Source organism: Idiotropiscis lumnitzeri, chromosome 4 (genome assembly GCF_059441095.1).
Source record: "Idiotropiscis lumnitzeri isolate Australia: NSW breed Sydney's pygmy pipehorse chromosome 4, RoL_Ilum_1.0, whole genome shotgun sequence".
Classification (NCBI taxonomy): domain Eukaryota; kingdom Metazoa; phylum Chordata; class Actinopteri; order Syngnathiformes; family Syngnathidae; genus Idiotropiscis; species Idiotropiscis lumnitzeri.
In genome coordinates, this window is record NC_142394.1 from 16,857,364 (window position 1) to 16,873,884 (window position 16,521).

The 16,521-nt window shown below is 40.2% G+C and overlaps 2 protein-coding genes and 1 long non-coding RNA gene across 3 annotated transcripts in view; 2 read left to right on the forward strand and 1 right to left on the reverse strand.

The window, feature by feature from the left end:
* The window catches only part of LOC148338340 (cationic amino acid transporter 2-like), a 20,836-nt gene extending 10,152 nt beyond the window's left edge, over positions 1-10,684 (forward strand). The window contains exons 8-14 of the mRNA XM_088292385.1: positions 7,308-7,530; positions 7,621-7,757; positions 8,788-8,890; positions 8,970-9,103; positions 9,209-9,375; positions 9,454-9,562; positions 10,016-10,684. Coding sequence (XP_088148511.1) covers positions 7,308-7,530; positions 7,621-7,757; positions 8,788-8,890; positions 8,970-9,103; positions 9,209-9,375; positions 9,454-9,562; positions 10,016-10,146 — 1,004 coding nt within the window. The 3' untranslated portion in view covers positions 10,147-10,684. The remainder of the gene's footprint in view (positions 1-7,307; positions 7,531-7,620; positions 7,758-8,787; positions 8,891-8,969; positions 9,104-9,208; positions 9,376-9,453; positions 9,563-10,015) is intronic.
* Positions 10,685-11,340: 656 nt separating this feature from the next.
* LOC148338341 (platelet-derived growth factor receptor-like protein) lies at positions 11,341-15,852 on the forward strand. Its single transcript, XM_088294293.1, has 7 exons — positions 11,341-11,588; positions 12,116-12,276; positions 12,352-12,494; positions 13,276-13,427; positions 13,525-13,818; positions 14,902-15,041; positions 15,487-15,852. The coding sequence occupies exons 1-7, from the start codon at positions 11,507-11,509 to the stop codon at positions 15,691-15,693; spliced, it is 1,179 nt and encodes a 392-aa protein (XP_088150419.1). The 5' UTR covers positions 11,341-11,506; the 3' UTR covers positions 15,694-15,852.
* On the reverse strand, positions 11,810-16,300 carry LOC148338342 (uncharacterized). Its single transcript, XR_015842912.1, has 3 exons — positions 16,102-16,300; positions 15,478-15,624; positions 11,810-12,516 (listed from the first exon to the last, which is right to left on the reverse strand). It is a non-coding gene; the product is annotated as an uncharacterized LOC148338342 (long non-coding RNA).
* Positions 16,301-16,521: the final 221 nt, after the last annotated feature.

A 16,521-nucleotide genomic window follows, 5' to 3' on the forward strand; every position in this document is an offset into this window, starting at 1 on the left:
AATTGTGGCGCTGTGCAGCTGTGTGTGTGTGAGAACGAAAAGCGTGTGTGTGTGAGGTGAGTGAAAGTAACAAACGTCATACAATCACAGATGGATCAAAAGGTAGAAAAAGAGTTGTAAGCAAAGTAGTGAGAAAAGAATTTGCAGAGAAAGAAAGTCAGACGTGGAATGATAATTTTGCTTGTGAATGTTTGCGAAAAACTATGCAAAGTGAGTGAATGGTGTGATTGGGGATTAGAAATACCATTTGGTATTTTATCCCATGTAATACAGTAAGTGTTATAAACAGGAAATTTGAGTTGCTGTCCTACTGATGAGAAACCAGTTTTTAGAACGCCCTAGGTGTTGACAAACTGGACCAAATTTTCTAAAATGGGGATACTAGGTAGTAAAATAAAACCCAGGAATATGCTGCAGTGTAAGGATTGGACGCATGTGAAAAAAATAGGATCTTAATAAAATAAAATAAAAATTTGGGTTAAATGGAAAATTAAATAAATTTTATATAAATTCGGAGGTTAGTTAAAAACTCATAAAAGTACTATACAGTACCGCCAAAATTACTAACCATAGACAAGACAAAGAATAACTCTAAAGAGATAGAGAAATTTGCGCATAAATAAATTTAGGAAATATTCAATTGAATAAATAGTGGATATGGGATCCATTGGCATAAATAAGAGGTCAATAGAGACATAGTAGTTCAATTGAAGGACTTATTATGGGCCATAGATAAAGATGGATTGTGTTGCTGTTATTACTGACATGTTATTGTTGTTTGTAGTTGTTCAGTGTTGAGAACTATGTGTGTCGTTTTGTGGGCCCGTGTATATGTCTGTGTGTCTGTCTGTGTGTCTAAATGTCAGGGAGAGTGATAAAAGTGGTTGGAATTGTGTTAAAAGGATTGATGAAGTAAAGATAAAATGGAATTAATAATTAGTAACCAACAAAAGGCTACTTATGAGTGACGAGATCTTATTGAGAAAAATAATTCCCAAATTTACAAAAGAAATTAATAAAGATGATTTGAGGAGATAAATTCATTTAAATTTGAAATTAAATAATTTATACAACAGGATAGGCTTAAAAGAAAGGAGAGAAATAGCCTGATGTGCGTTTTCTGAAAAATAAAAAATTGAACCCAGACGCCTAGGCTGGTTTAAAAAGTTTATCAGATGAAGAAAAGGAAAGATGACGAGACCGGAGTCAGAGGCAAGAGAGGAAGTGCACTGTTCAATGAGCGAACCCACACTGCCGCGCAAGCAGGAAGACAGGCGGCCACAGCCCCAGAGACGGAGCCAAGTGACGATGAGATGCCGCCCCTGGAGAGCGAGGAGAAAAATGACACTTCCCGCTCCTCACACATGGCCCCTCCTGCCTCATTCGATTCCACACAGCGACCCCCCGCGGCTGGAACAAGGGAGCAAAAGAAAAAGAGAGCACAAGCACAGCCGATGGAAAAATCACTCAATAATCCTGAAAGAGCATAAGTCTTTCAAGCCACGAACCTCTACCCACCGCTACCCAGTGTAGAGGCCTACCCGATGGTGGCCGTAGCCAACCCAGCTTTTGGGACTAATGATGCAAATGGCCACCCACATGAACCTACCATCATGGTCTACAGGCCCTGGACCCAAGATGAATGCAAGGCGGCCTGCCAATCAATCCCACCAATCGAAGCGGATGTGGAGAAATGGATTGAGAATATGCACGACCTAATGAATAGCTACCACCTGAATGGAAAATAATTTGAAACATGCATGAGAATGATCTTAGGGTATAGATATGGCAGAATCAGAGGTGCCTTCAACCCTTACGATGTCACAGGCCAGCCTCTCCCGCCTGGAGCACCCGAGCTCGCAAACGCAATCCGCGCCATGTTTGATGAAGCAAGAAAAATCTTCAAGAAGCAACCAGACAACACAAAGATCAGACAATGTCACCAAGAAGACATGGAATCTGCCCGCCGGTATTTGGAAAGGTTATCTGGAGTTTACAGGCTCTATTGCGGCCTACAGGAAGACAATGCAGACAACAGCCCATACCAAATCCTCTTGAAGTCGGCCTTCCTAGATGGTATCCACGAATCCACCAGAGACTTCATCTGCAAACACCACGTTGGGTGGCGAACTGCAAACCTTGACACGCTCATCGAATATGCCTCCCATGCCGAGGAAATCCAGAAGAAAAAGGAGGAGCGAAACACATCAACCACTTTGGCTGCCGTGATGGAAGGCCTTTCCACAGCGGCCTCCGCCCCCATCTACTATCAAGGTCAAGGGGACAGAGGACGAGGACGAAAGCGCGGCAGATATTCTGGCGCCAGGGGACAAGGTCGAGGATGGTTTTCTAATAGAGATGATAGCTGCTACAAATGCGGCAAATTAGGACACTTTGCCAGAAATTGCCGTCAAACATTCAGGAAGACCACACCAGAGGAAGACTATACCGGTAACATGTGACTAGTAAGTTACCAGCCACAGGGCGAAGAACAACCTGAGCAGAGGCCGCTCAGCAATAGCGAAGATGAAGAAGAAGTAACCTTAGAATCGCCACTGGTCGTTCTAGATTTATCTGTTTTGTTTGGAATGGCCTCTACAGTGGACCCACCAATGAGAACACTACAATTAGGCCCAAAGAAAACAACAAAACAATTTATAGTTGACTCTGGAGCAGAAAGTTCAGTAATCAAGGCCCTACCTGCAGGGACCAAACTGTCAAATAAAGCTGTCATGGTGATAGGAGTAGGAGGAAAGGCAGCGCAACGGTTTTATACCAAACCCCTCACAATAGAAGATGAAGATGGAAGTTTATATCGAGGCAAGAGGTTAGTCGTAGTTCCAGAATGTCCATCCAACCTTTTGGGAAGAGACTTAATCAAAACCCTCCAGCTCGTTCTCACTGTAGAAGGAGAAAAAATGACAGTGATGAAACGAGGACAGGAAGTCAAACAAATGATGATCTTGGAAGGAAAAGGAGGCCCTTTCACCTTCTACAGCTTGGACCTAATAACCACAGGACCACAATCGAGTACTGAAGACCTCCAAGAAATGCCCAATAAACTACTCCAAGGGAAAGACAAAGAAACAGGAATGAGAAAAAAATACAGGCTTTTCAAATAAAACAACCTAATTTAAATTGGCCAACTTGTAAAATGGAAAAGAAAATCCTAAATTATGCACAAAAAGCATGAACGTGTTGAGCAAAAGGAAGAAAAAAGGAGAAAGCAGAAAGTCCTGTTTTAAACATTACTTTTTCAGGACGAGTTGTGGTAGCAACGGAGGATCACGTGACATAAAAAAACAAACATAAAAAGTGTGTGTAGAAGAAGTTCTACATCAACGTGCATTTTACTTATTAGGCCGTGATGCACTGACACAATTGGACCTTAATATCAGAGTCAATATGCAGGGCGGATTCAAACAGACGTCAAAACTTTAAAAGGGCGCATTATCGGTGATAAGCAAAAAGGAAAAACATTGCCAGAGCATTAAAACCAATAACAGAGAAGTTAATGATGTTTTTATAGGTGTTTAATTCATGATTTGCAAATTACTCAGAAATCACACGACCATTGCTGGACATCATTTATGATAAGCCAATGATATTTGCAAGAAGAGAATAATTGTTTGAACATTTGAGGCTGACAAAGCTTTTGAACTTGTCAAGCATGAACTCATTGATTACGATGTGTTAGCACTACCAACTTGACATTTAACTGCTAAATTGAGTCATGGAAATTCCCATGTCTCAACAGGGGGGATTGATATCCATAGTACAGCTAGGACAACAAACCTTTTTAAAAAAAAAAATTTGTAGGTCATGTGTAGTGTGTAGTAAACATAATGTTCAAGGGAACATGAGACCAAAAAGGAGATTCTATCGACAAAGCATCTTAACGCACTACCAAATTACTATGAGCATTGAGCAAACAGTGACTGCAAAAATGGCTTCATGGACTTGTGTTGCTGCAGAAACACAGGAAAGTGAATCCATTTGCATATTAGTCACAATAATTTGATCCCGTGGTAAGAGCCACGTCAGAGTGTGTTCAAGCAGTCTTGACTGCTGCTTCAGGAATTAAAAAATTACATTCTTGTCCACCACATTCACATTGCACGGCGACCTAATTGTCACAGGGACACATTACACTGATAAGGTGCGGTGCGTTTCAGCCAAGCGTCATTTTTCCCGCACCAGTAGAAGGCGCCACACGACTGTGGAAGACGCTCCAAATTATCATCAAACCGCGACTTGACCTTATGGACACTTTTTCTTTTTTTTTTTTTTAAGGACATTTTTCTCCCGACTGGAGGAACATTTTTTGTTTTGGGGATTGCAAATGGAAATTTTGTTTCAAGGGATGCTAAATTCTGTATGTTCAAGACAAGCAGCATGATGTTTTGCACTGATTCAGGCGTGTAAGACACAAAAACCAGGTGCACATTCCAGACTGTTAAGAAAGAAATGAGGTGCACATTCCGGACTGGTGAGGAGTAGAAGCATTTGAGGACTGAGGTCACATGACAGATCATTTGTAAGAGAGATATTGTTAGGATAAGCAGGAAGAGCGTAGCAGGTGTGAGCTAATTAAAATTTAGGGTTTTCCATCTTGTATGGGTTGTATGGTTACAATGTGAACTGACAGTCAAGATGAATGTTCATGTGTTCTGTCGACATTGGGCAGACAAGGGCTTTAAAACCACAACAAGAAACGAAATGTTGTGCATAAAACATGCCTAAATGGTTATTTGAAAAGCAAAACTTACTTAATAAAATGATCCAATTACAATTGGAAACTGCCTCGCTGACAATGCAGCGAAGGCTGCAGCCCAAAGCATGACCTCAAAGTCGGCACTGCATTACTATAAAGGAAAATGAACACAACACACACACACACACACACACACACCCCCACAGCAAGTCAACTTGACAATTTGATATCACGCCAGGAAAAATACACCACTAATTGAATGCACACATTGGGGGAACAAAGGTCCAAACATTGCTGAGGACGGGATAAGCAAATTGGCAGATGGCAAATCCTGGCTGCCTAATTCATTGATTAGAGGAATAAGATGATTGACACACGAGCAGATAGTCGTGTGTCAACAGAGGGGAAGTATGATATGAAATTGTTCCCACATACAGACTTTTCAACAAAAAACCTTTTTTTTAGACAATGTGTTATTTGTTTGAGATGCAATGTTGTTTGGTTGTAATTAATGTTATCAAAATGGGTTAAGTTGTTTTCAACAAGATATGATGATGCTAAAACAGTTGGAAAAAGTGTTGTGTAATCAAATTATCCTGACATTTGGACTTTCAAGAAGTGATTTGAAGTGAAAATGATGCATTTTGTGAATGATGTAACGAAATGGGACACTAATGGAACTAATGGAACTATTAAGGCCAGACTTATCAAGGAAAAAAAAAAAAAGACAATGGCCAGACTATTTTTCAATCACAGCAATGAGGATAGTGCCAGCCGAAGGAAGGACACTATCCCCTTTTGAAATCCTATATGGCTTCACACATAGACTCTCAGGTTCATCAGAACCACCAGTGACCGGCACATCGGTCTCAGTCCACATGAAAGACATGTTTGACTGACAAAGATGCAAAGACACAATTACTGGTCAGTGTGTTCTGATCCACAGAGAAATCACGTCCGTGTGGGAGACCAAATCTTCTTCAAGGTGTTGAAACGACTTCGTTGGGACAAGTGAATGCTGAGATGGCCCTCGCCAGATGATGGCAGTGACCCCGGCGGCAGCAAAGGTCGTGGGGCGTGGCGACTGGATCCACCAGTCGCAGTGCAAGCTGAAAGGCCTAGCAACGCGAATCCCTCGAAAAGGAGCCCACCTGAGTCACAATCTCGGACCACACGCACATCAGAACCACACAACCAGCCACAGACACGAATGTTGGAGCCACAGAACAAAAGGATTAGATAATGTTTGGAAATTAATGACGTACATAACAAAATTTCAGCCTTGATTGGAGAACATTATTGCATTTAAATTTTTTTGATAAAAATGAAACAATTATTGATGTTATGATCACTATGAAGAATTTGAAAGAGACAATATATGGGAATGGTTATAATTTTCATTTTTGTTATGTGTAGTCTGTTCATGTTGCATTATTTTTATGACAAAGAGGATGGTTAATCGCATGTTTGTTGCCCAAATGTACCATTACAACCTGATTGATGTTGAGAATGACGAATTCGAACTGGACAATGACGAACTCGAACTGGACACTAAAACGTAAAAACACATGGACCTTTTACACCTGCCCCCTACACGTGCACACACACACACCATACATGAAGATCCGAGAGGCAAAGACAGCTGTCTCCTCTTACAACAAGGCAAGGGGCCTTCATCAAGTCACCCCAGGGACAAGCTCTGCGTGGAGACAATTTTATTATTTTTCACTAGGTATATTGAAATGTTTATTTATGTTTTATTCCCGAGTGGTCATCAGACCATGAGGTTCTCGTTTCGTGCAGAGGGGAATTTTTCCCTAATGAGAGGTTTTCGCCCATCCACTAATCACTGTTGTATGATTTCACTATGATGATCTGTCTTAAAGCCATAAGGCCATGATTTTTAAATCCACAACAGGGGGGAAATGTAAGATGGGCTGAGGATAGTTAATCAGTTTGTGTATTTATAATCATGTTTTTATACACTCATTCATGTTTAAACACACACACATAGACACTTACTTGTTATTTTAGCACACACGCACACAGACACCGTATCCTGATGATGTGTATAGTTAAATTGACCTTTACACTGTGAGTTGTGATTCTCTGCCTGCTAGAGTTACTGATGATTAGTTATTGATGTTTTCTGTCTTCTGCTGATTAGTTTAGTCTAAAACAGACCACCATTGTTAATTAATCTCCTGTATTCTGGTGATTTAGTTTAGGCTAAACAGACCTTCATTGTATTCTAATTTCATGTGATTCTTGAGTCAAACTAATAAAAGCCGAGCCGGTGAGAGGAGGAGAGAGAGGAGTTGCATGGGGCGGCCGCGAGCAGGCTGCTCGCGGCCTCTCTGTCCCACTCTTTTCCCCCGCCGGCGGTGAAAATGAACAACGGTGTCTGGTTCCTCCTGGCCATCCAGCTAGCGTTTTATTTCGGCCGTTACATTTAGTAAATTATTTCAGTAAGCCCTCCCAAAATGGGCATTTAAACCTGACAAAGACCCAAAAATATATTTGACTCCGCCGCAATGTTAAGTACTCAAAGAACATCTTTGATATTACGGTGGCCTGTGTGTGTTGTTCTTAGGTGAGGAGGTGAAGAACCCTCAAAAGTCCGTTCCGGTGGGGATTGTGGCCTCTCTGCTGATCTGCTTCCTGGCCTACTTTGCTGTTTCTGCTGCGCTCACACTGATGATGCCTTATTATTTGCTCAGCAAAAAAAGCCCCCTGCCCGTGGCCTTTGAATACATCGGCTGGGGTCCCGCCAAATATGTTGTGGCTGTGGGGTCGTTGTGTGCCCTGTCCACCAGGTATAAGCGAAAATTTGATTGCTGCTGATAGGAACAGCAGCCGGTTAAGGTGATCAATGCATAAGGCTTGTTTTTTATTGGTCTGTGCAGCCTGTTGGGCTCCATGTTCCCCATGCCCAGGGTGATGTTTGCCATGGCAAGGGACGGCCTCCTTTTTCAACCCCTGACCAAAGTCACCTCCAGGGGAAGTCCAGCTGTGGCTACCATATCAGCGGGAACTGTGGCAGGTAAAGATTTGTCTGGAGTTGGGATTACAATGCTGAAAAAAATGGCCGGGTACCACATACTTATTCCGGGTTCATTCCTCTTGCTTACTGTCTGAAGTGCTTTTCTATTTTCCTTTCCAGTTGACACTAAATAACGCTAATTGAAACAAATGACGCTCACAAGAAAAATCCTTCATAATACGTAGAGGAGACACAGCGTAAATCAGTAGCGGGCTGTGGATTTGGTTTTAGTGCAGACTTAATTGACATTATGCGCTTCTTAATACCACGACTACTACATGGAAATTATGGAGACTGTTTTTACAAAACAAAAATGCAATAAGAAAAAACAATACAGCATGTTCTATATTTATGGAACAACATGACAAAAAATAGAATTTATAATACAGATACTGATTAGATGCTAACTATTTAACATATTAATTTGTGAAGATTGCTACAGATGTGTTTTGCTAGATAGATTCGGCTTCCTCTGACTGGTCAATCAGTGGATGAAAAATGTTCCACTCACTGCCCTTGGAAGGATACATTTGAAATCTAATTGACTAAAAAGTCCCATTGCTAATATAGTTTTAATTCCATTTGCCAGCTCCTGAGCAGATTACATTGACATTACAGTACATTAAAAAAAACGCATTTTTCCACACCTCTGGTGGAAGCAGTGAACGCTACAAAATGAAAAAAAAAAATTTAGGTTTTAAATGTAGGCCAGTGCTTTGTGATTGTGTTTCGGCCAGCGTATATGCCCTTACTGGGCCTGACATTTTACCACTGGTAGATTATACTATCATACTGGATAGACAAGACTGGAACAACAAGTCCAGGAACACAAAGGAACAAAATGATTTCTAAAATAACATTATACGGATTAGGAAACACTATGCGATTGCGTCACTCTCCTGTGTTAACGACATATCTTAAAGGAATAACAAAAAAAATAAATAAATAAATAAACAGCGCCATCTTCTGAATCTGGCGGGGCACTACCAACGTAGTCATGCATGTCCATGTGTTTTTCTTTCATTTTCAGCCATCATGGCTCTGCTGTTCGACCTGGACGCCTTAGTGGAGATGATGTCTATCGGGACCCTGTTTGCCTACACACTTGTGGCGATATGCATCCTAATACTGAGGTCACATATAATATATTCACGAACACCTTGAATGCTTTGAACTTCATCATTTCAAGTTGTATATGTGTTGTCATTTAAGATATCAGGTGACTCCATCTAATGAAGGAGGACTACACATCATAGAATCCAACACCAAATTTGGCTTGCTGAAGCCGCCATCATCTCCAAATTCCGACACCTCAAAAAGAGTCACAATTCTGATTTTAATCTCTGGTAAGAACACACTCTTTTTTTTTCGTCCTTATTCAGCTATCAACGCTGTTCGATCATTGCATTATTATGCTGTACGTCATTGTTCCCGATCACGTGTGTGTCCAGTTGCATGTGTGGCTGCTTTGTGCATCACCCTGAGCTTGGCTATTGATGCTTTATACAACATGGAGGCATGGAGCGTGGTGCTCGTCTGCATCTTCTCCATTATCCTTCTACTCGCGGTCTTTCTCATCTGGAGGCACCCACAGAATGCCAAGAAGGCGTCCTTCATGGTGAGCTCGTTTTAGAATATGAATATGAGGAACCGAGCACAAGATCTTAACACACGTGGGTATTTATGTGCTCCTCAGGTTCCCTTACTCCCTGCACTGCCCATTGTGAGTGCGCTCATAAACATCTACCTCATGTTCCAGTTAGAAGGCGCCACGTGGTTACGCTACGCCATCTGGATGGCAGTAGGTGAGGCGACAGATTTGAAAGGAACATTAGAATGCACAGTGGAACCTCTGAAGTCAAATCCTGCAAACAAAATAACCATCAAGACTTCAACAAATATTTTAGGCTTAATTGTCAATTACAGTATGTTCGATGCTGAACATAAATAGTAAGCGAAAGAATAATATCTAATGACAAACTCGAAAATAAAATAGTCAACGGGTAATTAATTTGACTTGATTTTCATTCTCATATATTTTATAGTGGTGAACCATGTGATAGTTATCAATTTTAAAACGTGACTTAAAAACTTACCTTTTCAGTTAACAAGTTTTATGTGAGCAATTTGAACCTAAAACAAATCAATTCGCTCATTATTTCAAGTCGAGCAGCGTCAGAACGGATTGCGTTTGACTTTGGAGGTTCCGCTACATGCAATCATCCAAGTCAGTGAACTGTCAAATTTGATCCCTGCAGGCCTGCTCATCTATTTTGGCTACGGGCTGCATCACAGCGTTCAGAGCCAGCGTCACAAAACCAACCTTTCAGCCGTCCAAACCATCAGTGAAAAGACAGACAAAGAGATCTCTAAAGAGTGCAAATTGTGAACGCTAGCGGGAAGGGGTGAGATGAATAGAGATGTTACTGTGAGTCATTGTTTTGTAAATGTGAGTATACGCACCTCTGGTGTTCCTTCCTACAGTGTTAAGCATCTGGGGTTCACAATGACATTAGCACATGTTCATGCAGTTAAAGCTTTCATCCATTCCGCTTCAGGTTCCATGATGTCTCTTTTATTAATCATATTGACATGTATTGCCAATTTATTGCAATGTCATTACTGCACCCGTTTGCTTCTTAAACTGTAGAAAATGCAAGAAGTTAAAAATCAGCTGCTAATGTTTGTACTTTTTAAAATCATGTACTGTCTGAAATTGTGATAGTGATTTATAGGTATTCATTTTCTTTTTGGCAGAATTATTTTTTAGCACACGACGGACGTTAGAACTTTTCTGATTTTTATTTGTGTTTTAGTCACATTTCAGCATGTTTATTGTATCTACGTGTAAATACAAAGAGTGTACATGTTTTCTAATGATGAATTGTGAATGTATATTTTAATTAAAAAGAAGCAAATATTTTCAAGATGTTTACCGAAGTTTGGGTTTTTTTTTCCCTCTGAGGAATAAAACTTAGAGGGATCAAGAATTTACTCCACCCACACTTGGATTTACTGCATAACAATAAGACCTTTCAAATCAGATTACTTACTGTATGCCATGCTCACAATTGTGACTGAGTTACCAAAAAAACAAAACTGCCAGCACATTTTCTCTGGATCCAGTTCCATGTGAAGATTGATTGGAATGTGACTCAATTATTTTGAAGCATCACCTGTTTCCAGGTAGGGAATGGTTGTCTGCCTTTAATTATATTTGCCCCGAGATTGATTCACGATCAGACCATATATATAACTATATTCCTCTGTAAAAGCTAAATCAAGGATTAGTGTATTTTTTGGCTTGCTGTAACGTCACAAGTACAAAAACACCAAGTTAACATCAGCAGGCGCTACTTTTACAGCACGCCAAAAGCTTTGAATAACCTTTCCAGAGGTCTCATTTGGCCTGTGCTGTTGTCTCATGCCGCTCACAGACTTCCACTCCAGCAGCTAAGCAAACAGCCTCTGCAATTCCACACGGAGAGGCCTCTGCTTTTGCGCCCTCGTTGGTCAAGACAAGCTTGAAAGCCTCCATTGAGCCAGTCGGCAGGAATTTGGGGTACTAATGCCACTCTCAGGAGGCGGAATTTGTGTGATTCTAAAAAGCAGCTGACCACTCACTTTGCGAGTTCGGCCCGCCCTCCTTTGACTTCTCTCGTTCTTCTCTGTCCTCCTTTTCACTTGCATTGCGTCGAATTGCGTGAAGTAACAAGTAACAACCAACCGGCTTTTGGTAATCCCGCATCATGACTTGGGTGAACTTGTTTGGGTCGAAGTGGAGACTGGTGCTGAGTGCTCTCTTTATTTGTATCATAATCTCCGAGTTGGGTAAGTGAGTCAGCACTAGTTCTGTGAACGTACACTACCATGTGGAAGCCGTAGGCCACCATTAAATGTTGTTATAGCAACGCTACAATTTAAACAGATTGTCACTCAATAGAAGGGAGGCCAAACTGTTAAAAAGAGTGATATAAATAAAAACAGCTCTTTATTTATGTTTTATTGACCATCTGTTTATTAGTTAGCAGACTGCTTCCTAGACGCTTACACCTTTATACAAATCCTCACCAAAATGTTACGAGTTCTTCTGTGGCCATGACTTATAAAATGTCATTGATATCCGTCTAGTATGTTTTGCGTAATCCTGTTTACTGACTTGCTCGTTCATTTTATATACCGGTATTGCTTTACAATGTCAAAATGTTCTGGGAAAAGGTCATTTCAAACGATGATGACCTCATTCCCTCTTCTTTGATGACACATATTATTGACGTCGGACGCTCTTAAGATAGTTATAGCTATCACTGAGCACCTGTCGATGGGGTGTTTTATGATATGTTCTGATTGCTATCTAGTTTATTGTCATCAAGATGCTCAAGAGCAGAGGAGGAGTCCGGGGAAGAAACCCAAACCTGGAAAACCCAAACAGGCCAAAGCAGTAAAGAAAGGCCCCCTGGCTGTAAAACCCAAACCAAAGGTTAAAGCACCAACGCAGGCTCAGAACTTACTCACGCAGGTAGAACTGCTTTTTTAGACGTGGCCCATTATTCTTTCCAAGTGACCAACTCTGGTTTGCATGTGACACCCAAAGGTGATAAACCGAGGTAAATTCATCAAGGTGAGAGAGACAATAAGCGTGCACGCTGGAGCCACCCTGGAATTGAGGTGCAGAGGTAACCCTGTGCAGTGGGGCCTTCCATCCTACCTGGAGGAGGAGGATGAAGGCAGACTCAGGTAGGCCTCACACTTTATAAGTCTGGAAGTTATTTTGTAGACAAATACACGTCTTATTATGCTGCATCAGTTTTGCTGTGGAAAGGTTCTGCTGTGGTTGACAGCAAATCACACGGGAAGGGACAAGAAGGACATGGAAGTGGTAGTGAGCCAGGCAGGGTTGTAATAGTTTTGAGAATTTTATTACAGATCATTTTTTATCTTGATTTTACTTTAATCTTTTGAATTCAGTTAGTTTTAATTAGGTTTTTAAAACAGGTTTTCCGGTCCTAATTTGTCTGTATTTTTTCCAAAGTGCTTTATTTTCGTTTTGTTTTTATTGGTTTTAGCATTAGTTTAAGATTTGTTTGGAATATGAATTAATGTAAAAATATAAATACCCCATGTATTTTGCCAGGTGTCACAATAAATATTGCGTAACACAGATAAGTAAAAAAAAATACAAATCCAATGATTTTTTTAAATTTCCTTCTTCCGTACAGCAACAGCGAAATAAATTGATTCATAATAAACCCCAATGGCTCATTTATTAAATTAATTGACAAAGATGGAATTGAAATTTCTGCAATAATTATATACATAATTTAAAACATATAAAATGTAGTTTCAGCTCTTTTTTATTTTTTACAAGCAAATACGTTTTTATTTTAACCTTGTTAACTAAATGGGTTTTTTTTTCATTTGACTTTTAGTTATTTGGTTAGTTTTTGTAAACTATAATTAGGCGTACAAAATTATAAGAGGATGGCTTACTCCTGCATTTTCTGTTTCGCCTCCACAGGATTGTTCAGCATGAGCGCTACGGTGTTCTGACACTGGTCAACACTACAGGTGCAGACACAGGGGAGTACACATGCTACCCTATGTTCTGTGAGGACACAGATTGCAGAAAGAACTATGAAAAAGCTGCCAAAGTCTTTGTTTTCTTTCCCGGTATGCTGAAAAACCCTCACTACAGCATTAAAGCCCTTCATTTCACGACCACAATGATACCGACTCTACTTTTACTTGTCTTTTCTGCTCCAAACAGATCCGCAGGAGCTTTTCGTCCCATCAGCTGACTACTACGAGGTAATCCAACTGAGAAGCAACTGGCCGACCCGCCTGCCCTGCCAGGTGACGTCACCCGCAGCCAATGTGACGCTGCACCGTGAGTTCCCGCCCGTGGAGGTGCCGGTGGATGGGACGGAGATCTCCTTCAATGTGAAGAAAGGTTTCACCATCCATCGACCGCGGCCCTATCATGCCGGTGCCTTGTACTGTGTGGCTAGCTTGGGGGGGCTGAGGCAAAGCTCCACAAAGTACATGCTCATCTATGTTAATTGTGAGTGCTGCTGAATTACCAGTTTATCTCGTATTTAAAGGAGTCGTACGTAAAGTAGGAGGACAAAAGAATGAGTTATCAAAATGGCTGGGATTTGGACAGTGTAGAGACTTTTGAAACTTTTTGGACAAAGCCTACATAAATTCATTTTTTGATTGTATCAGTTTAGGGTCCGCTGCTGAGACAATTTTTGACGGCCATGCTCACAACTGCTACCAAAACCTTTCTTTTTTTTTTTTTTTTTTGTTTTTTTACACATGGATGTACGTACAGTTGCTGTATAATTTGGTGGTCGTACATAAAAAGACTTTTTAATCCAAAAAATAAGAACAACAAATCAATTTCAACAACATAAAATAATTTTATCCTAGGAAATATTGACACTCATTTTAAAAAAAATTTTTTTTTAAAGATCTACAGTACAAGCAAATTTTCATAAATTGTAAGAACGGGCTAAGATTCTCCAAATCTCCCTAAATGTGTGTGTAGTGTGATTTACAAAAAGTCATTATTTGGATTACTTTGCCACTTAATAGGAGTATTTTCTTTCCTTTTAGCACGAATAAAAGCAAAAGTATAGCTAACAACTATCAATTAGCTATAATTTCTGTCTGTCTATATTCTGTTTACACAGTAAGTATACAAACCAATGCTTAAATGTTCAACTGATCTCAATTTCTTGAAAATAATTTCTGATCAACAAACAAATATTTAGAATAGGTTACACTCATACAGTTCTCCCCATAATAGTGAACTGCTGATTTCCAGAAGTCCTTCAATGTGTCTGGGAAAAAATAACATGCATTTAAAAATGCCACCACATCCCTGCACGATACTGCAATTTGGTAATTGTACAGAATCACAGCTGACGTTTTTCCTGGGCAGTGACTCATTGCGGCCGCACCAGAATCCCAACATCCTTCGTATGTCCTTCACATTTAAATGGAAGGATAACATGTTGTTATCCACTACTGTTGCCTTTTAAAGAAGCTATTTTGTTCCTTGAAAAGATGCACTGCAGTAGTAATGTCTGTGTGTATAAGCACATTCTAAAATGTCTTCTTTACATTATTTTTTTTCTAGACCCCATGGCTCCCCCCGCCCCAATCATCCAGGCAAGTTCGACCTCTTTGGCTGCTGGTGACAATCTACGTGTCAGCTGCACGGTGATGGGAGAGAGGAATGTGGCAGTAGAGATCACATGGGACTACCCCGGACAGCAGGTCACATCATAAACACTATATACTATATATAAGTCAAATGAACTTTCTGAATAGGAAATGCGACCGTGAGCTTATACATTTGCTTACATTTAATAATGTAGCCACTGACTCGTGAGCGCCACAATATAGTCATGACATAATTTTTTAAAATGTAAAGAATTAAAGAGTTTTTGGCACATAAAGTTTGACACTGCAACACTGATCCTATTTATTAGCACAAGTGTGACATTTTGAATTATTTGTTAGCATTAAGAAAAACAGATTAATCTGAAGCAAAGCGAAGCGTGTAATTCTCTTTGTTTTATGTTTAGGTTACTTCGACATTACACTTCAGTTGGGAGTGGCAATAAATAGCTTGAAGTAACAATTTGGCTCATATTCAATGTATAACTTTTAACTTCTTTCTTTCCATATGGTTTGTTTCATTTTCCCTTACCGGGAGCAGATAGGGAGGCCTCTGTACACAATCGAGAACATCAATCCAGTTGGTGGGGGTGCATCAGGACAGCAGATTCAGTCCTTTCTCTTAGTGGACGAGGTGAGGGACGTGGACCAAGGAGCATACACTTGCACTGCTGAGAACCTGCAAGGATCCAAATCAGTGTCAACCACAGTCAAAGTGCTTCCCAAAGCTAAACCTCCAAAACCGTGAAGCACCTTTCATTTGACACACAGAGTAGTCGCATGTTTCACTTTTGTATCCAAACGTATTCCAATGAGGACATCATACCAGGAGAAAAATGATAGGAATACATATAGTAGGTAATATTGTTTATCACAGTTGATATATTAAACTGCTTTTTTAAACATACATGGCTACTTTTTTTAAATTTCTTAATATTTTTGCATGATTCTTCAATGACTGTTTTATTTTGTTATCCATAAAGTGCTTTATTTATGTAATGATGAAGAATTTCCCAGCCAGAAACCATTCAACAATTAAACATTCCTTTGGACCGCAGGATGAAAACATTTAGCTTAATTGATATGTATGATGCTTAATAATTTATGTGAAAATGTTTTAAATACCACTTTAAATATGTATTTAGTTACTGGTCACCTGTGTTAACTTCCTCATTCAGGCTTGTGTCGGTATTCCCAGCTCCAAACCGTGGTGAGGAGGAACTGGAGTCAGCATCGTGGACACGACACAGACGACGAGGCGTCAATTCGTTTAGCAAACGGGTTTCTTTTATTGTCATGTAGCCTTTTTCCTTTTACATTCAACACACTTCACTTCCAGGTCTCTCTTCCCGCCACCAACACACGTCACAGGCTAAATTGCAGTCCCAGGCGAAGCCTGTAACACCTGTTAAAAATCTAGTTAGTAATGTAATCCAAGTATAATATTACAGTAACGTAACTCATTTTACTTTTAATTACTTATAGATAGAGCTCACTAGGAAAGGGGCGTTTTGAGAGTAGTTATGTCCTGATGGCTACAAAACAAATTAATAAAATGGAAAATTTTACCTAAGAT

Excerpts from the sequence above, each read along its gene's own strand:
- LOC148338341 (XM_088294293.1), top strand. The coding sequence starts at position 11,507 with ATGACTTGGGTGAACTTGTTTGGGTCGAAGTGGAGACTGGTGCTGAGT. Across the intron at positions 11,589-12,115 it reads TATCATAATCTCCGAGTTGG|TTTATTGTCATCAAGATGCT; the intron begins GTAAGTGAGTCA and ends ATTGCTATCTAG. Across the intron at positions 12,277-12,351 it reads CTCAGAACTTACTCACGCAG|GTGATAAACCGAGGTAAATT; the intron begins GTAGAACTGCTT and ends TGACACCCAAAG.